At 46.7% G+C, this 21062-nt stretch overlaps 1 protein-coding gene across 1 annotated transcript in view; it reads right to left on the reverse strand.

Moving 5' to 3' along the window:
- Positions 1 to 2701: 2701 nt before the first annotated feature.
- The window catches only part of Pi3K92E (phosphatidylinositol 3-kinase 92E), a 56717-nt gene continuing 38356 nt past the window's right edge, over positions 2702 to 21062 (reverse strand). Inside the window, exons 16-21 of the mRNA XM_077654938.1 lie at positions 17679 to 17788; positions 17301 to 17379; positions 16287 to 16460; positions 6616 to 6733; positions 5431 to 5579; positions 2702 to 3124 (exon numbers count right to left, since the gene is read on the reverse strand). Of these exons, the coding sequence (XP_077511064.1) occupies positions 2857 to 3124; positions 5431 to 5579; positions 6616 to 6733; positions 16287 to 16460; positions 17301 to 17379; positions 17679 to 17788 (898 nt within the window). The 3' untranslated portion in view covers positions 2702 to 2856. The remainder of the gene's footprint in view (positions 3125 to 5430; positions 5580 to 6615; positions 6734 to 16286; positions 16461 to 17300; positions 17380 to 17678; positions 17789 to 21062) is intronic.

Consider the following 21062-nt stretch of genomic DNA (forward strand, 5'->3'; position numbering starts at 1 on the left):
AATAGTTAACTTAGTAGTATATTCATTGCATAAGGAGAAAAAAATTGCTGCATGCTAAGCCACTCGACTCACAAGTTCTCAACAGCTGGGAGTTGGTTTCACTGGGTTTGAAGACTCCGTATTTTTAGAAGCTAGTTTACACTAAGCTGGGACACCTGAAGGGGTGTCTGGCTTTGGATGTCAAAGTTCTGTTCACATAGCTTCCATAAAAAGTACTGGCCAAATTGTGTGCCGCAGTTAACTTCGTCGTGCATTTCAACTAACTGCTAGCTTCCGTATCAACAAGGCGGAAATCCCTTGAAAAAGCTGGATCAGTGTAGTGCCCTGGGGTCGGTCTCTCAAGTTTGTAAATATTGAAATGGTGCGTTAGTATACAGGGAGATCAAAATTAAGCTTTAAAGATTTCTTAAAACCAGGAATCGAGAGGTACTTAAAATTCAGCGCTGCACATAAGTTATGTGCCCGTGGGAGGCCATGGGGACGCAAAATGGGATGGTAGTGGTCACCATCAGGCGCCTAATTAATTAAGTTTGAATAATTAACTTTTTAGTGATTGCAGTAACTGGACATGTTTGTGTTGGAAACTAGGAGTCAGTCGTACTCCTGAATAATTGTAAGCGAAAGAATTATTCTAGCACGCGTGTGTTGCGAGACAATCGCGTCACTGTTTTAGCTAGATAAGCGTAATTACCCATGCTAGGCGGTCACCATCGGCGCTATAATCCTCCCGGCTTGACGCGGAGTTTCGTCTTCAAATGGCGTAGGGCGACCAGTGAAGCTCGTAACTGTTTCACTTTCATTTTCAGCTATCGTAATGGAAGAAGCGCTTTACGCAGCAGCTGCGTCACACTAGGGAGGAGTTTCGCATCGATAGCCACCGCCTTGCATGCGTGATAACGCGAAAGCAGCGAAAATTTTGAAGTCGAATATCTCGAAAACGCGTGCACTAGATGAATTCCGCCAGAGTAGTCAATAAATAACACCGCCTCTGTGTTTCTAATATAAACATCCACGCTAGCCGCAGTCGCTAAAGGGTTAATATATTTTAGTTAGTGAGGGGCCTGATGGTGTGGTGACATTTGTTATCTCACTTTGTGTCCCTCTGGCCGCATAACGCAAGTTCCGAGGTAGATTTCCCGTACCACTCAGTTCAGTTTTAAATAATCTGTAAGGCGTGGTATTGATCACCCTGTTTATATAGCGGCTAATTCGTGGTATCGCGGTAATGTTTCGGCATTACTATACTGTGCCCTAAGGCACTAAGTCACAGCACCAACTACGCCTTCTATACTTTCAACCGAGACGTCGATAAACCAGGGAGAAATTGCACCGCCATGTACTACGGAGCTTGGCGGCACAACCACTCATATATGACCAACCTGAAAGGCCTAATCCTCAACGGTAAGCGAGAGAGCTACGCTGACGGCGTCGAGTGCAGCCAGCGAGGAACCTATGCGGACCTGCACCACTACTCTTTTCCTAGCTTCCACATGATGATCCGGCCAGCTGTATCGCATACCCAGAAGTAACTGGCCTCGGTGGCTTTGGAACGACATTCAGAGTGCGAACTATTCGAAGAAACGAGTCACTGGCGAGGAAGGCGCTGAGCATAATGGTCACTAGTGCAAGGCCTCCGGCCACCAGTTCAAGGCCATCCCAACCAAGAAGAGGCGGTGCACGTCCCACTCCCCTATTCGACCATACTCCAACGACTCTCCCTTAGAACATACTCGCCCCTCACTAAAAACTGTTGTCTATAGGAGGCGACCTCCTGCCGCCAAAGCGGCTCAGCAGGGCCGAAGTGGTCAGGGCTCCTGATCGCGGCGCCGTTGCCTCGGCGTTGGGATCAAGCAATTCGCGCCCGCGCAAGCCCAGTTCACCATCTATACAACCAAAGTTATTGCGGTTTGCCCTTCAGTAAGGGACAGACACTTAAATATGCTGAGGACCTTAGGGGTTGATGTAGTGCACTTACCGACTAGTTCTTCACAGTGAGGCACAGTTAAGAGACCACCAAGCGTGTCGATTCTCTGCATCTTTTATTGTCGCCCCGTAACTTTTTTCGTTGCAAGAAATAGAAAAGCCTTGATCCCTTTCCTTGTATTACATACTCGGGTAAGTAATGTCGAAAGACGCAGGTCAATAAGTTCGCCACTCGCTGCCGACCAATGATTTGGCTGATTATTTCTGTGCACTCACTTTCGCTGGTTCTCGATTGTCTTGGAGCAGCCCATTCAGTTGCCTTATTTCACATCTGTACACACAGAAGAGCGAAGAACAAGTCGCACAGCCATTGCTTGAAACAGAAATGCGGCATTGAACGCCAACTCAGCACTCCGTACAGTACGCGCCGATGCTATCTATTTGAGCGCACCAAGGATCATGACGTGTGCTCAAAAAGTGCTTGCGTTCGCATTTCCCAAAGGGAAGTTTGCACGCTGTTCTCTATGACAGCTATTCCGCGCAATATTACAGCGAGCATATATTTAAATGCCAGAAAGTGAACTTCGAGCCATAACGTGCCACATTGTGAAACTGACGGGATCGCTTAGAAACTTTGTAAGTGATTACAAGAACCGTTTCTATTCGCTTTGGGCACGCAAATAGAAATCTGCTCCTCAGAAAACGGACCGGTGCACGTGCAGTTGTAATCCCTGACAAAGACGACTTTGAAATGAGAGCACAGGCCCTTCACAAAAAGTAAATGTTGTAAGACAATTTAATTTTTGCCGAAAACGCAATGGCACAAACATAAGTCCCGTAGTCCAAATGCAAGCAACATGATGAGGTGGAGGTGTACAAATCGTGGCGCTTCACAAATGTTTAAAGCGCACCACACCATGTGATGCGCCGTGGCTATTTGTTGTCCTTGCTGATGTTGTGCGCGAGCCAGTTGATTTGCGTTGTCCAGCTGTTCTTCCGCGCCTCATACAACTTGGCGCGGAAGTGGGCCAGGGCGTCCGCCTCGGAGTAGTCAAGCACCAGGGCATCCCGCAGGTAGTCCAGGTCCTTCTCCGAGGTGAGCTCGGGCATGCCCGTGGTGAGCATCATGGCGAACAGGGAGATGATAAGCGAGCCGTGTCGACGTAGAATAATGAAGGCCTCCTCACACAGCTGCTGGAATCTGCAGACACCCGAATTCATCCTCTTTTAATCAGGAAGTCTTGAATGTAAAGAAGTAATGACATGACAGAAGGGACCGGGGAACGAATAGCGAAGCAGGGACAAAGCTCTCAGTCCTAGGCCAACCATGGATCTTTGTATTTTCTGATGTGGGGATGCACTCGGGAAAATCATATCCCCACATGTGCTTCAAATCATGCAATGACATTTGTTGGTGGTACTTAACTCAGATTGCATCAACCTAAATACCCCTCACGCAGTGCCAACTGTGAAGCACACGATTGACTCAAAGAATTACGGGGATGTGTCAAGAGGAAGGTTTCGTGGAACGCTAGAGTGGGAGGTAAAATATTGAAGTTTTGATAACACCAGAATTTCGCCGAGGAGTCAATAACATTTACTTATTGGCCGGTCTTTATTCAATGGTTTGAAAGAGAAGACCGGAAGGATGCGTTGATGTGTGTGACGTGTGGACAAGCTCATGCACTTCTCCTGATTGCGCATGTTTCCACTTGTCCTCATTGTTGCCTAATACGCTTGCCATCACATATGCTCGGCTTTGAGAGACCCGACACTTTACACCGGTTTCATCAGAACAGCATCAATGCTCATTGAATTATGTGTACTCGGCACTGACGCGAACAACTAGGCGAAAATCTCACAGTGTTAGCAAGCAACTAATATTTTTCTGATCGTGAACTGACCGACGTAACAGTAATGGTAATTATATTGACCATTTAGACTGTCTGAATGGTAATGGTGTAAGGTGTGAATCACTATCGTGTTTGAACGGTTTCCTCTCTTTCGTGTATGCGGTGGTCGTCAGTCAACAACGTTCTCTTTCCTTTCCCTTGAAGTATTCAAATGGGCGCTCACGCTCCCCACTTTTCTTAAGAAAAGAGCTGCGCTAGTTGGTGCTTGAATCATCGATGCGCCATGGCTGCTGGCCCTAAATAACACAAGGGACATCGAAAAGGAACACATGACTCACTGCGCCGTGTGCTTTTTTTGCTGCCGTTTGTGTTATTTAGCGCTAGTAACCAGGTTGAAGCTATCAACCAAGCATCAACTAGCCATAATTTCATGTTTAGTATGCTGCTCAAGAGCACAATAGGCCCCATTCTTCCTCATTTCTTTCTTGCTGGCCCTTAAAAATAAAACAAGTACAAAAAGCAAAGCTCTGTGTCATCCCTGGCAGACGTACGTATGTACTCACTCCGTTGTTCCCATCTACGCCTCTGTGTAGAGCTCTCACTGCTTCGTATGTAAACTTTCTCCTTTCTCTCGTGGGTAAATTACACTGCGACCATGCCGGGAAGTGTGTGTGCATGCGAAAACAGGTGTCTCCGCAGCTGTACGTGGCCTGTACCATTAACACTGCTCCATCTATTTTACCATCCATGAGTTCGCTAGGATATGTGCAAATGGTGGCCCATCTCTTATTCATGTGTCAGTTATGTGCGGCTTTGTGTGTGTAAGACACCTGCCGCGAGTGCAATGCATTACAATCTGCGCGAGAGACAAGTGCCAGCCAGTGTGTGCGTGGACATCTCCCTATATAACGGCATCATCGTCTTCTCTTCTTTTCTCGCCACTTCTCATTCCCTTCGCCTAAACTGATTTTGACACAATTGTTCTAAGGCAGGGTGACATGTAGTGTGGAACAGCCGCTGTTCAACCGTGGCAACTTTGTCTTTCCTGGTTCAACCTGGTGCTACGCTTGCGTGATGAGCCCAAATAGCACTAATTATGTTGAAAGCAGATGAGCAAGACTATGTGTTTTGGATTTCATTCGATTCAGTGGTGCTAATTTGCTGCCTTTCATACTTGCTATTTTAGCCCTGTACCAGTGCACCAGCTATAATTGTAAAGGGGCCGGCGCGCTACCAAAGCTTAATTGTTAAAACCAAAGACAGAGAGGGTAAAAGTACCTACGCTTCGCATTACAGTGACAAACGCAGGCTTTGTGACTTATTAGCTAAGGATCAGTTCAGGGCGCCTTCTCCAATAATACCACTCTAATTAAGGCACCGCCGAAAGCGGAACGTGGCATCAAGAAAAATGTGCCATGAGCGGCGCCCAAACACATGAAAAAAGTAAACTATGTGCGCATGTGGCTTTACAATAGATGCTTGTAGTGAAGGTAGAAAAGGCTTTGAAAACTGACCGAAGCACTCGTAATTAAAATATTTGTCTGATGCATGCACTTACCGGGGAAAGTAGCCGCTTTAATTCGCGGCTGGTGACCAAAGCAGGGCAGGTTTTCCTTCACTTGTGAAGAAGTATAAGAAGACCCAAAAAGCGTACCTTTTGAACGCGGCGGTGTCGCTGTTCCGGCGTCCGTGCGTGATGACGTGAACAAAGTCGTCGGCGAGAACGAAAGGCACCCGTTCCCGCTTGATGCCGAACTTCTCCTTGAATTTGCCCAGGATGTGGCCGTAGTCGATGTGGAACAACTGCCAACGGCAACGAATGCCAAAGGCATTCATATAGTCGCGTCGCCGCTCGTCACACGGATTCACACACGAAATCAAACTCCTCAAACCGTATCCCGTAGGTTTAGAAGTTATTACCGATTTAGAGATTCTTACTTGCGCACAAATTGCAGCTTCTCCTGCTACACCCTTTTGGAATTCAATGTGATTTCTTTCCAAAGGAGATCAAGCATATCAGACTCTAAATTGAAACGCCGTTTATACATTAGCCTAAGCTACACAACATTGAGCTTCTCTTCAATGAAATTCATGGGATTGAAATAAAGACAGCTATCACAGATATTGATCTTGCTTTCATCGGTGCCAACAGGAAGTCTTGCCTTATGGCTCACGGGATCTTCTGTGTATAAGAAAAAAACCTCCGGCACTAATAATAGGCGATGCAAAATCTTCTAATAGAAGCAGAGAGAGAGCAGCGCCATTAACGAATTTTCTCATTCTGTGAAACGGCAGGGCGGCGCTGGGGAGTTTCCTCGTCGTTATGTAGCATAAATAAGATCGCACATCTCCGGCTCCGGGCATGTCTCTGTGTGTTCCGAACGCAATACTTCATAATATTCAACTCAATTCGCACGCCGTCCCAAAGGCGCTTACGCAGAGCTTTGCTCTTAAATCCATAGCGAAACGCAAGTAGTACTGCTGTGTATTGTCATCTACAAACAATAGTTGAAATACAGCAACGTAAACATTCCAGCGCCACCAGTTCAGTACTATATTCTTCCCTGCATACCTCGTGTAGCCCTTCAACAGTCGCCCCAACATTCACAGCATACGTACTGTGGAAGTATGTTCGCTTGCGTACCTCTCATCACATTATAAAGATTTTCTAACGCGCTCGGTCCTGAAGGTTCACTTGAGGGGATTCCACGCAGAACGGTGCTGCATTTCGGCGGCACAACTACTCGCAGTGAAAATAAATAGACTAAAGCGATGCAATAATGTTGCCATTATTATGGGACATTGTACACATGAACTGTCGCACAAGGCGAGGGCTCACCTCTCCATTGGCCTTGACCATAATGTTGTCACTGTGCCTATCTGCGACGCCAAGAACGTATGTTGCCACGCAGTAACCAGCGCATGACAAAGTGAAGTTCTCCACGGCTTTGTTGAGGCTGCAACATTCATGGGGATGTAGCATAGCACACGTAAACAAGGTGCAAAATGCCGATACTGATGCGAGTATTCGTTGTGTGCTAAGTTTAGAGCCGGAAAATGACTCGTAGATTTTCATCGCGCTTAAGAGTGAGCTATGCAGCCTAATAAACGGTGGATCTCGGATACAGATCATATCCAAAATAGGCCATAAATAAACCCGATTTGTAAGCTGCTGCCTATAGTCGGATACAACTTAAGAACAAAGGGGCAATGCCCCTTAACATGGAGGCCCTCCAAACAATGGCCTCGGCCTATTGCCATGCATGGTGAGGGAACAGCGCTAGGGACTAGACACAAGGAGCTAAACACTGAAAGACGCACATGGGCGGTGACTATCAACTCAATCTTTATATCGAATTGCACAGAATATATAGACAAGTAAAAAAGAGCTGGTACATGCATAAGAGGGTTGCTCGGTCACCAGAATGCAGAGAATAGTCACGTCTATAGTAAAGCATCTATTTCTGAAATAAATGGAGGTGAAAGAGGAATACGAGGGAGGGGAGTGTAGAGGGCCGTCGCGCGAACAGCAGATAAACACTAAAAGAAGGTGAACAGGTGCCCAAAAGGGGCCAAAATCGATAAAAACGGAAAGCTGCAAGGTGTAAAGGGCCTTCCAGCAAAAAACATTAAAACCTAACGAAAGGTGGCATTGAAGGGGCCAAAAAGAGGCTATAAACTTCAACTCCGGAAAGTTGGGAGGTGTAGACGGCCTTCAAGCGGAAAACATTAAAACCAGTCCAATAATAAAAGGAGTGGTCCAAAACCTCAGAAACCAGGAGTTCAACGATGAATCACAATGACAGGAGCAGTGAAACATTCGAGCAAAGTGACATGTCACAATGTATGCCCAGCTGTGCTTAGGAATTTCAGTTCTTTCTTAGAAGAATAAGTAGACCATGTAATGACATAGTGATCCTTGGCACGACGGATTTTGATAGCTTCAATTATATCTCTAATCTAGACGTATGGTCTCGACCTTTACTGATAATAACGCATTCATCGAATATTGATGTGAAAGTTACACTTTCACATTTTTTGCAGTGTTTGGCCAGATTCCCGGAGACGGCAATGTTACCATCGGTTGCAACGTTGTTTTCACATTCTTGCAGCCCTATATTTATGCCCATCCCCGTATGACCAATGTATTGCTTCCCGCAGGACAAAGGCACTGAATAGGAGGCACAAGAAACGTAGGTATTTCTGTGCGTTTGTCTGGTTTTTGAGCTTTTGGCCCACTTTTATTATCAGGCTGATTTCAATGTTTCGTGCCTGAAGGCCCGTACACCTCTCAGCTTTCCCGTTTTAATGCGACAGCGTTAAGGGCTCCGTGTCGCAGAAGAGCCGGTGTCGTCGTTGGCGGTGTTGGTCGTGAGCAAAATAAAGATTAAAATAAAACAGAGAAAGGGATTGGTCGAGTCGGGGAATCGAACCAGGGCCTCCGAGATGAGAGACGAGCACGCTAACCATTCCGCCACGCCAGCTCGATAGACGGGAATGAACAAAGGCGCGTCTAGTGAATACGGTGCTGTCTTAGAAGGGTGCTTTAGAGACATGCACTGTGGTGCTTATGAGTAATTATGAGCATGGAAATTTGAGAAGTCGCAGTTCAGCGAGTAGCAAAGTACGCGTTTCCGCTACTTTTCCTCTTCGCTTGGCGCGCACGTAGCGCCATTACGTGGCACCCACTAAAACCACTCCCCTCCTCCTCCTAGCAATGCACGCCACTGCCCCAACCATGGAGGAAGAAAAAACTAGAAGGGAGCGTGGCGTCATAGTCTTGAAGCCTAGTCATAAAAGATATAATGGAAAGCATCATGGGAAATAGGCTCTCACGTGACAAGGCAGCGGCAGCTCTTAGCCGGATTTCGGTTTTCGTTTCGTTCTCTCGCTGTGTTGCCAAGCACGGACGTTCACTAAAAAGCACCGCATCGAAGCTGGTTGGCAGTCTGGTAACTGTGGAGGGCCTATTTCCCAAGAGTCAGCAGCGGCGTCAGAGGAGGATGGCTTGCAGAGGCTGAGCGCGGGACGTCATGCTCCCTCCTAGTTTTTTTACTACTTCCATGGCCCCAACAGATAGCGCGCGACGGCAGCGCCTCCCGCTTGTCTCGTTCGGGCGCAGCGGGCCGTGCGGGGACACAGGAATCGCGCGATGAGCGGCGAACAACGAAGCGCACATCCAAAGCGCGTTCACCACGAAGCTTGCGGCTTGCTGCCCGTTCTTCGGCGCGGAAGCTATGCTGGCGCTCGTGGCACCGGGTTTGTCGAGAACGATGCGCCAATGAACTACGACTGCAACCTGAGCCCCGCGCTTTTCGGCAAGGCACCTGGCAGCGCTTCAACGTGGTTTGCCGCTCCGCGCGTCCGTTTAACCATACGTAGAATCAGCAGCATCAGGTTCACCTGGCGTCGAAGGCTTTGGCCGTGAGCGAAAAATCCCGGAAGGAATAATAAATAAAAAAGAGTAGCAAGTCGGTCTAGGTAGGGAATCTAACACATTACGCTATCACGTCATATCATCATTCTGGAGCTTGATTGCCCTCTCCAATTTTTAAATTTTTTAGTCTCTTTTGGGTTTCTTTAACTTCAGCTTCCATTAGGTTTCAATATTTTTTTTTAATTGAAGGCCCTCTGCACCTCGCACCTTTTTGTTTTATCGATTTTAGCCACTTTTGGGCATCCGTTACTTCACCTCCCTTTAGTGTTTACGGCTTTTCGCGCGGCGACGGCCCTCTACGCCCCCTCCCTCTTAATTACCTTCCATCGTCACTTATTTCACAGGTACATGTTTTACTACAGACGTGATTATTCTCTGAACACCGGTGACCGAGCAACCCTCTTATCGATGTACCGATAGTTTTTTTCTTCGATATATATTCTTTGTCTTCCAAACAAAGATTCAGTATATAGTCAGCGCCTCGTGGGTGTCTGTCAGTGTTTGGTTCCTTGTGTCTGGTCCCTTGCGCTGTTTCCTCACCATGCAAAAAACTATCTAGCCCGCCAACTCGCTCTTCTATTGTCATGATCGTCATTACTACGAATGTCGAAGTCAGTGGTAGTAAATCAGAATTGAGCGTCAGTTCCGCTGTACCTCAGGGGTCCGGCTTGGGTCCGGTTTTGTCTTTAATCGGCATTAACTACATTGAATCTGATATTAATAAAGAAGTTACAGTGAGCCCTTTCGCCGACGACTGCTTGCTCTACTGCAGCATAAATAATACAGACAATCAAAAAGAACTTAAAGGGGCCATGACATGGTCGTTCATGTAGCAGTTTTGTGCTTGAGTAACTAATACAAGAGCTTATAATTCAGTTCCGAAATTTGGTTGTCCTGGACCCGCTGTATATTGTGAAAAATGCGATCGAAATTGAGAATGTGGAACTCCTCCCACCGGCAGCGACCGCCATATTGAATGCTTTCGTGACATCTCTAGGGCCCACACGGAGCAACGTCGTCTGCTCTCGTTGCTGCAATGTGCACAGCGATGTCCCATTCCTATATGTACTTTCGCGGGCGGTCGAAGTAGCAGTCGTCCCTCATATGTGAGTGACTGGTGCCTCAAATCGTTAATAACAGTAACACAGTTGTTCTGCGGTATAGGTAGGGTCCAGTAACACTAGGCCGATGCAACGGCGATCGGTGGTCGGTTGGCTGGCCGGTATGCAAATGCCGTCGCTGACGCGCCGGTCTGTCACGCTAGACCGACGACGACGCTAGCATGATCAACGACCCCGTATCGCAGTAGTGTAAACAGTGAACTTAGTGGGAACTGGTCTAGTATGGTGTGGAACCAGTTGGTACGACATTCTATAAACTTAAGAACTTTAAAACTTATTGGGCATCATCATGCTAGCCACGGCGACATACGCGATGTGCGCGCACCAGCGAAGATGTGCTTTCATTCGGTGCCTACGCATAGAACCTATCGGCGAGACAAGCGACACGGACAGAAAACGCCGCACGACGGTGCCGCTCGTCGCTCGCCGCACTAGCCTGGGCTTGTGCGGCTGGGCGAAAGCTTCACGCCGGTGAATTGACAGCCCGAAAAACTGTGGTTGTGCACCTTATCCGTATCGAAAAAAGCGAAACGAGCGGCTGTATTTCATAACTTCACACTTTTTTACTAATCAGCGGAGAACTCTTGCCACATTCTTGAATTTCGGTCGACGATGGACCACCGCCCCCTTTCGTGACGAGGCCTAGCGAGTATGCAGGATTCGTGTGTGCGATTTCGGCGATTGCGGAGAGCGAATTCGAAAGTTTCAGCACCTGAAAATAGCTGTCGAGCGTAGATTTGGCTACAGTGCGCTCAAAGCAATGACTGCCTCTATCGCAGGGCGCGAGTACAATAAGGGGGAAGTGTCGATATGTGACGCGGTCTTCACAGCATGTGCTGCAGGCAGCCGGCAGCAGCCGTCGGCGTCGACTGTGGACAACAAATCTGGTGGTTTTCATTAATTCAAGTAATGTCCAAACGTATCTTTGACTGCAACGATTTCAAATCAAATATTGTTGACATATAAGGAAGCAGATACAATTAAGCGGGAAGCGCCGATCCTACGCGAAGCATTTCCCAAGCAGAGGATATATATCATCAGATGCGCTTAATTACTGCAGTGTTATCATAGTGTGTAAATGAGTAAAACTACAGTTTGTGAGCAATACTACGTAATATTAAAAATATGGAGAGCCCCCCTTGCGTTTTATGCTACGCAAACGAGCAGTACTGTTTGCGCACAGCTGTGTAAACAACCCCAGCGCGGGGCTGCACTTGTAATCGTCGCATTTCCATGGGCCACAATACGAACGCCCAATTAACACTAAATGATGTACAATTATTTTCAAGCACTCATTTAGACGGCGGCAACTATTCATCGGTGCGGGCAGTGAAAGCATTCGAGTCGCGTAGGGTTTTGCAAGCGGCTTGGTTCCCGCAAAAGGGTTCTACGAGCTGGAGGGAATGTATGTAGGACTTACAAATGCACACATGCAGCAGGGAAGTCCTCTCATTCGGCACTTTTCCCTCCTTCTTTCGTGCTTCGAGGTTACTATAGTGCCATCTTGTGATAATTAGAGTTTAATTATCGAGCCGATGAATAGCGGATAAGAAATTGGTAGCCAGCTACAAAACGGCGCGAGTTTCACGGCCCACATCGGCGAAGGCATATACGGTACGTGCCGCTTTGCACATACGTGAGCACTTGACTGCTCAGAAGAGACCACACTCATAACATAAAACTAACGTGTTTCTGAGCGTAAATAATAAAGCAGATTTTTGTTTCCTTAACGATCACAAAACGGGTGCCATGAGGAGGTCCGCTTTCCGGAGGATCTCAGCCCGCGTACTAAGTTGAAGGCTTCCGAAAAGAAAGCACGGAAAATGCATTTTATTTCTATAAGCTAAAAAAAGAAAACTTTTCGAGGGACCGCCGTCTACGGTGTGCATGCAAGAACCTCAACAGCGCGCAGCAGACGGCCCGGGGCGTGTATTTGCCTGTGACGTCAGCGATCAGAGATTGCCAGACCAGCAAGCAGTTCGCAGAAGAAACGGAAAAAATTTGTTTTAAAACTATTTGCCGCACAGAATCAACTGATACTTGGGGGAATTTTAATTTAATGCGTTGAAACTTAAATGCGATAAGCAGGGCATGCGTGAAAATAGGCTGTCATAGCACCTTTAATTATTCTCTCGCAGCAGTGGAAAAATGATGCTAAGGCTGCAAAATGAAGACCAATTAAGAAAAAAAAACTGTAGTTTTGGGTGTCACGAACCGTACTTAACATGCCCATGAGCACTGTTGTATGCTCGGCTATACCGCACTTAACACAGTAGCAACAATTAATTCCTGGGAGTCCTAATTTCTAGAGATTTAAGGTGGAAAATTTATGTGCTAAAAATCGGTTCAGTCGATGAAAAGAACTGATCATTGCGTCGAGGATTAAAACTGGCCTCACAATCTGCCAAATTACCTGCCTATTTAACTTATGTGCAACGAACAGTAGAATATGCCTGCATTATATAGGATCTCTAGAAAGTGGTTTAATAAAAAAACTTTAAAGTGTGCAAAGAAGAGCAGCTCGATTTATATCTTCCTGATATACGCATACTGACTCTGTAACATAGATGCTGCGCCTTCTTACTGCGCCACCCCTAGCCGAATACCGGCGACTGACAGATAAAATTTTTATTTCAGCTCTCAAGAAATTCCTTCAACATAAATAATACCGATTGCCTGGTCCCCAAGGAACTTACCCATGAGAGCAAGCAACGAATACTGTTACCAAACCCCGAACCCATGCATTAATGTGCAAGCTAATTTTTACTTTCCGAGGACGATAGCAGAATGGAATGATTTACCAGCTTCTTTCTCACAGTCCAGTACGTTAAAGGGACACTGAGGAGAAAGTGAAGTTGGCTTGTATCGATAGAATACGCGCTCCTGATGACAAAAACGCCACTCTTACTGAAAACACAGCTCTTGTAAGGTAGAAAATAGCAAGAACCAAAATACAGGTATCGCCGCCACAGGCCAACCTCGCAAGTACAAGCGTGCTGACGTCATAAGACAAGAGACGCCACCTTGGAGGCATTTTTCCACCTACATGAAGGTCGCGAATCTCTTAGGCTGACAAAGGAAGGTTGCACGGTTCAATATTGAAGTAATTTGCGTTTTAAAACCGATAGTACACTTTTATCACACAAGACAGACAGAAAAAAGACAACCTGAATGTTGAAAGCAAAGAAAACTGATGCTTGGCGGCGCCACAGGCGGCCAGGAGAGTTTCGATTTGTTATCGCGCTTTGCGTCTATGAGCTTTGCGTGCCCTGCGGTTTTGTTTTTCACGCGCCTCGATTTACAAGCGCCGAACCGCAGAGGAACTCCAAGTGCCGTTTCAAGTGCTAGTTAAATTTTGAAGGAGCTTGTTAAGGCTGGTCAGATGATCGCCACGGCCGATAATAAAGTATGATGGCACGATGGTCGGTGATCGTAGAAGGCAGTTAGCAGTATAAAGAGCCCTTGTGTCTTCGCACGTCCGCCCGTCGAAACGATCCCGGCTGTGCCAGACAACTTCAAACTATGTAACGGAAATCGTTTATTAGGGACGGGACACAAGGTAGAAGGCAGTTAGAAAAATTGCTGATATCCTAGCTCTGTTAAGCCAGGATATACGTAGCGAAAGCGCGGACTTTTCTGCATTGGAACAATGCATTCACTAGAAGCGCCTTTATTAATTGCTGACCTTGAGCCGTCGTGGCGGAGTGGTGGCGTCTCCGCCTCATACGCCAAAGGCACTGGTTCGGCTCCCAGCCTCGGCGCGGAATTTTTTCTTTTATTCAGTGAGTGGGCGGGGGGTTTCAGTGGCTCCCATAGATGCCGCCACCGAATGCGTTGGTTAGAGCTGAAGCTCAGGCTCTGTTATATCGCGTTTATACGCCGGCGTAATGCGCGCGCGCGCCCTGCACGGCGAAGTCACGCCGGTCAAAGCGAGACCCTCTATACTCCAACTGCGCTTGACAGCCGACGCGTTCGGCGGCTTCGGCGTACTCTGGCGGAGTGCTTCGAGCATGTCTCTATTTCGCGCCGAGTGCTCCAGCCGCCGCCGGCCCGTCCAGACCGATTCGGCTCCGCGGCGAGGTGCGCGTTGTGACTTAATTCAATAGCTTCGGCAGTTGGGCGGGTTTGTTCTTTTCGAGCTCTCGGCTAATTTAATCCATTCACAGTACACCTCCGAAAGTACATGCAAGTGGGCGAGAGAGCCCGATCCAGTGGACCCATTTGATCCAGCTGAAGCCGTTGAAGCGTCGTGCGTCGGCTTTAGTTTTAAGCCGCCAACTTTAAACGCGAGCGCCCTTGAGCACCCATTCGTTTTTCTTTTTTGTGGCAGAAAAAAAAAATAACCTGGCCCTTGCAACCGTGGGAGACCTCGACGCCGCCTGCTGCACCGTGCAACCACGCCATTCAAGGAATCACAATCCGTTGGCCCCAAAGCCCTGGCCAGCCGCCGATGGGCGCAACGCGCCGACCTTGTCCTGGCTCCTCGCGACTCCCCGCACTGGGGTTATGATATCTGATTTGCAACGGCTGTTAACTGAGGAAGGGGGAAACGACCCGCCGGCGCCTAACCTAACCGTGCTCCCTCAAAAGCATCGCACGCTCTCTGGGGCTGCGGTCGCTGAAATGCAGGCCGGAGTTTTTGCGAGAACTTCGTCGTGGGGTTCGGGAATAGGATCCATCGTAACGCTGGCAAGACGTCGGTGTAACCGTAAACGAAGCGACGGTAGCGACACCCGATAGATGCTTTCAACGTGTGGCGGCGGTAGCTTTCATTTCGGCAGCTGATAGACCGCACCGCTAGCTTCCAGAAATCACGAAGTGCGTTTACGTCACGTTTCACGTCACTCCGTCCTGTGACATCATAAGAGTTCTCGAGTTTGAATCGGAGCGGCGGGAAAAACTTTTTCAACTTGGAATCCAAGTTTCTTTGAAATAAATGCACCTTTCGCTCGCGGAAAATTGGCAACAAAACCATGAAATGCCGAACTGTCAGATTTTGCTAATAAAAAAAATTTATCGATAGAGTTCTCCTCAGTGTCCCTTTAACAACATTTGAAAAAGCTATTTCAACTTCACAACAAAATACCTTATCAATGCAATACATATGCCTAGCCGCTTTGTGGTTGCATCTCGCCTAAGGATGAAGAGCGGAAATGTATAATGGTTCTTCCTTTTTTGTTTTCTGTGTCAATTCACAGATTTCAAAGTGAATATTTATTAACACTGCTCCTGCAAAAAAAAAAAAAAAATTGTTGTTGCAAGAAATGTGATTGTGTAGATGAAGGTGAACTTTGTATTGCAAGGGAGCATGTTGCTCCTTAAGTGTCACGCCCCACCACTGTAATGGCCCCACGGCCAACAGTATTTGCAAATAAATAAGATAAATAAAATAACTGCCCCTGACCACAAGGCGGCTGACCACGACGTCATGACAATACATATGAACTACATTGCTTGGAGGGCATATGCGTTGACCTGATGTGTCACTTCGTTCTTGGGTTGTACCCGAATATAGCCCAAAACACTCCTCAAAAATATTGATAAGAGGATAAGCAACGGTGTGTAGCTACTGTGCCAGTGTGAGAATTTTTTACTGCTGCTCACTTTTCTCAACTTCTAGTAAACGGGAAATAAACAGCACTAATCGGCTTAAAATTAAATCTTCATAACAAACTTGAAACTGTCGCGCCCTCTTGCAAAACCGCTACTGCCTGAACTGTATCAGCTGCATTTTAACTGCTAATTTATTAATATGATAGAGCATCATTTCGAGGTGACTTATCCAGCTGTGCACAAATTTAAATGTCTCGAAGGGCGGCAATGACGTTCAAGTTATCTGGCGCGGTCTCAACAACGCTCGGCACAAGAGTTTCGTCACGTTTTTCGCGGTTACATGCAGTGCACACTCGCGTATCGCATTGTGCGCTCGCTGCCGGCCGGAGCATACCACACCTGTCTGGTGTCTTGTTGTGTTCTTTAATCCAGGCGAGGAGCGAGCCTGTCTTGAAGGCCGACGTGGCGCTCGAGTTGTGCAGCTTCTGGATGTTGGCGATGGTGTTGGACTGGCGGACCACCTCAATCAAACCGACGTTGTGATCCGTAGACAGGCACTCATATGGTATCATCCTGGCCCAGGGCAGCGTTTCATGAAGACACGCCAGGTAAACGGCGTAGATAAATCAACAGAGGTCACTACCAATTAAGCTCTAATGAGGACTGTAGGCAGAAAGCGGGGATATTTTAGGTGAGCTTTCAGTATTAGATGCATAAAAATTTCTACAAATAAGTTCAGGGAAACAATGAGAAATACAGTACTGTGATGCGTAATAAACAAATTAAGCGTTTGCGCTTGTGCTGCTGGATATAACAGGCTTCGTAAAGCGTGATAAGTTGAAATTCTTTCTTCCGCAGCTAAAATTTCTTTTATTTGCTCGTGCTCTCACATGAGGATTCCTGGTTGATTTTCTGGACTTATTCAGTTATCGTCTTTAGCAAATAATCGCAACCTTCGAGAAAGGTACATCGCGACTGGAGTAATGGTACTTTTTTTCATTGAGAGCAAAAGTATATTTTTTACCATGTTGATATTTGCCTCTTTTTTCATTTTTTGCGAGCACTGCAAGCAACGAGCTGCTGGTGCTTTGTAAGTAACTGGAGCAGCGATTGGTGTTTGCTTAAATCTTCAAAGTTCTTATTTTCCCTTTCGGTGCCGTAAGAGGTCGCTATACACTTTGCAAGAATGCTATTCATAACTTTGAGCCTTAATATTTTCATGCTTATTGTTTAATGTCCAGTGCCTGCTATAAGACTGCATTAATTTAAGCACCTATCTCCTTCGCGGTGAAAAAAGTGAGCTGGACAGTTCTATATAATATAGAGGCTAGCGTTGTGAAGGCGATGTCATCCAGCCAGCACGAGGCAGGCTGAAAACTAGCGAATGGCGACAAAGAACATTGGCTGCTCTACCTGAAGTCGTAGCCCTCGTCTTTCCACAGCTTGTCCATGATGCGAATCATTTGCAACGTCAGCATGTCTTGCCGTAAGTCTGCGAAGCATTAAAACAGTGTTAACTGGCAGAAAGCGCTTGTTGTGCATACAAATGTGTCAGCATAGAAGTGCCTGCAGGGTCTACAATTCATATTGCTATTAAGCTGCTGCTAGCCTAAGCTACTGCTATTGAGATATTGAGTAACGGGTGGCTTGTCAACCGGAAGGGTCAGGAATCTTGCTGTTCCATTGCTTATTCAACAACTTGGAGCGAATATAAGGTAGAAGATGTCATGCACACACAGCGCTCTCTTAATACAAGCACCGAGAAGTGTATTATGATACTTGTATACTTGCCGTCTCCGTATTTGAATATGATGGCAATGTCATCCGTAGCAGGATCACTGTTTTCAAAGACGAGCCAAAGAGGCTTCATCTTGGAGTCCATAAAGCGACACTTTTCTGGCCTGCGAAATAATGGTAGGTTGGGATGTCACAGGGGCGAATAGTCGGTAGAGAGAAAGAAACGAAGGCATATCTCTTAACACCAATTCATTAACTGCCGAGGTGGGTAAAATTTAGTTATTTTATCCTGCCAGTGTAAAAAGAAGCGCTAACTTGAACATGATTTGACGGTAAAGCTTGAAAATGTACGTCACATTTCAGTGTAGATGAACCACAGATTGTTTTATATGCCGAAAGGGCACGTAACCGATGAGAGACCTCTTCGTATAGGTGATTAAAAAAAACGAAAAATCTGGAATTTCAACAAAATTGATAAAAACAGAAAAGCTGAACGCTATACTTCTGAAGCTCTGAGTCCTAAAGCTATAGTATAGCTTTAAGCTATAGCTGAAGCTTTAGTGTAAGTATAGTTGAAGCTATACTTCAGCAGTTCTTTGTATCGCTGCCAAGACTATGAGCGTGCTGAGGCGTCTTTGTTCGGCTGCGAAATATATAAAACGAGCTTAAAAGTGTCGTGATTTATTGCATAATCACGACTTGTACAAGCATAGTTTATAGTGGCGTTAGTAGGCTTCTGCGCAGAGAAAGGAAACGCAGTTTTATATGATTTGACATTATTTTTTATATTTAGTGCTCCAAAGCAGTAACATTAAAATATAGTTCCCATTAAACGCTGTATCCCAGTAAACGATATAAAAATTATTTATTACATATATTCGCTCAGTGTTAAGGCGTCACTAGACGAAATTTTAGCGCACTTTTGAAATAGGATAACCATTGCATACTACAAACTCAGCGCAGAATTAAGGGAAGGCAGTGCTCAGGCACCAACAGTACTAAGTTGCTCTGGCCCTGCCCCTCCCTACATACGTTCCGGCAGAAGCACTCGCTCTGACGCGGACTGTTGTCCTTCCCTCCACTATGCATAAAGTGGCCTGCGTTCGGTAGTTCTGAGCGCTATATCTCTCTCTGACGGCTGCTCGTAGATAGACTGCGATGTCGGAGCTGTGGACCACGGCTCAGTTAGATGATTCATCATATGCCGCTTCTTTTTATATTTTTCAGCAAGCTAATCTCAGTTTTAGACTGTCCGACCTCATGATATATTAGTCGTGACTATGGAGAGGGTTCCATTGGGTGGTGCGATTGGGTAGCATATATTAGCAGTTATACCTCGCAGCATGAATACCCGTCCTCAAATATTGGCAGCCATTTCTCGGCGACGAATATTTAATGCAACACAGTGATTGCCTAGGCGCTTTGCCCGAAATCGCTAACAGAAGTGCTCGAATGAGGTTGTGCAACTGTTCTTTACCGCGGCGCATCTGCTGGTACGGGCTGGGAAATTGTATTTTTGTTCCTTTTCTCACCCGTTGCACTGTTCTCTGCAGCACAAGTGATACAGCAGTGGTGCGGACGAGGTTCTGTTAGAGCGAACGTTCTATTTTTCGCACTACAACTTCAAAGGTCAAGATTGGTGCGCCTTTGACTTTGAGCCGGCGGTGCGGAGGTATGGAAAGTGACGTCAAGCCACGTGACCCGCTTTGGAGAGACGCCGCAACTGCGCTCACTCGGAGTCTCGCCGCTGCTTCACAACGTGATTAGCGTGGGTACAACGGCTGCTTCGCTGGCGCTCGGTTGCTCCGTCTCACCATAGATGACGCGCCGGATCAACTACGACGCCAAACTACGCGTAAGCATGCTTAACAGAGCTTTCACTCGTATCAATAGGTTTAAGAAGCGCTAAAGCTCTGCTAGTTTTCTTCTTGCTCACTTTAAATTGCTCAGACTACAACCTGTCCCTATCTATTTTTTACGGTGCCCGCAATACATTAATAGAGCGGGCGAAGTATTCTTCTCTCAACCTACAGTCTGTCTATTCTTTACGGTACTGGAAGGCGTTCGCTATCCTCAGGAGAAGAGCGTATGGGTAAGCAACAGTATATACCGACACGTACTCAGTGTTGAGCGCAGAGTGCGTGACTAGAGCTCGGAGTGCCGAATGTTCATCCCGCATCGTGCGTTCGCGGAATCACCTTCGTCCACTTCTACAGCGGCTCTGGGCACCAGCCTTGAGCACGAGATGTGTGAATAGATGGTGGATAGGAGCGTCCCCTTTGAAACGCTGTGCTGACAATGACCGCTATGCTCGGCTTTTCTTGAAGCTATTAACAATAAATTCGCCATTTTTCTTTAAATACAATTTTTAATCCTCAACTTCCATATTCCGTCACCACCCTCCTTTTGAGGCAACAATCTTTCTATCGGTTTTTGCTTTTTTCTATCTATGCAAGCGACTGCAGCGTCGCCTGGTGGTCGCTTGTTGCCCACACTCGTGGAGACCTTTCTGTGACTGGAACAATAGCTGTGAACGCTAGCCGACGCCGTTCATATCTGGGAGCTTATCTCCGAAGCGGGTGATCATCAAGCTGCCATCTCCCTCTCAGATGTTCTGCTGGAAGACCGGAAAAATGCTGCCACTTGACGCCTAACAGTACGCGCCTCAATTCCTAGCTCCCTTGTCTCCTTCCTGCTCTAAATAACGACACAAGGGTTGAATCGACGTAACCGCCAGAAGCTAGTTCTGTTCATTCTTTCACACCCTCGCCCTTTGGAAATACCTCGGATTTTCGCAATGTGCATAAACACTCTAATAACAACTGAAACAGCGCATTTGGTATCAAAATCGACCTGAATGAAGAAGTTGTCCTTTAAGCGTCAGATTGGCTCTTCAGCGTGGACACCTACGCCATTCCTGCTGTGTAATGTGCCATGTAGGGGCATTCAGCTTCAGTGCAGCGCATCCTCTTCCAAACAAAAGCGCTTTGACGTTGTTTCAAAGTGGCAAAGGCGTTAAGAGGAAAAGAAGTATAAACAAATTGCATGAAATGAAGCTAAAAGAACAATGCAATTAATCACCTCCCAAAGAAAAAAAAAATCATGGGGCACTTATTACGTACTGTATATTGCTCCGATAGAAGCTGCAAAATTATCGCCCACTGGGCATGCACCCCTCTTAGCGGGCATTTCTGAGCGCGCTCCTCTGACACCGAAGTAAGTGAGAACGTCTCTTGGGACGAAATGCAGCTCAGCGACAGAGACAACATTCCAACGACCACTTGACATTTTTGTCGCGCATGGCAACAGCGACGCAAATGAAACGATGACGATGCGTCAGCACCTGCGTAGTGCGTGGGAGCAAGCGTGCCCGCGCGCGTGTTTCTAAGTGTGTGTTTGAGTGTAAAATATTTTTTTAACGTGGTGAGCAATTAGTTG

Source organism: Amblyomma americanum, chromosome 2, assembly GCF_052857255.1.
Source record: "Amblyomma americanum isolate KBUSLIRL-KWMA chromosome 2, ASM5285725v1, whole genome shotgun sequence".
Lineage (NCBI taxonomy): Eukaryota > Metazoa > Arthropoda > Arachnida > Ixodida > Ixodidae > Amblyomma > Amblyomma americanum.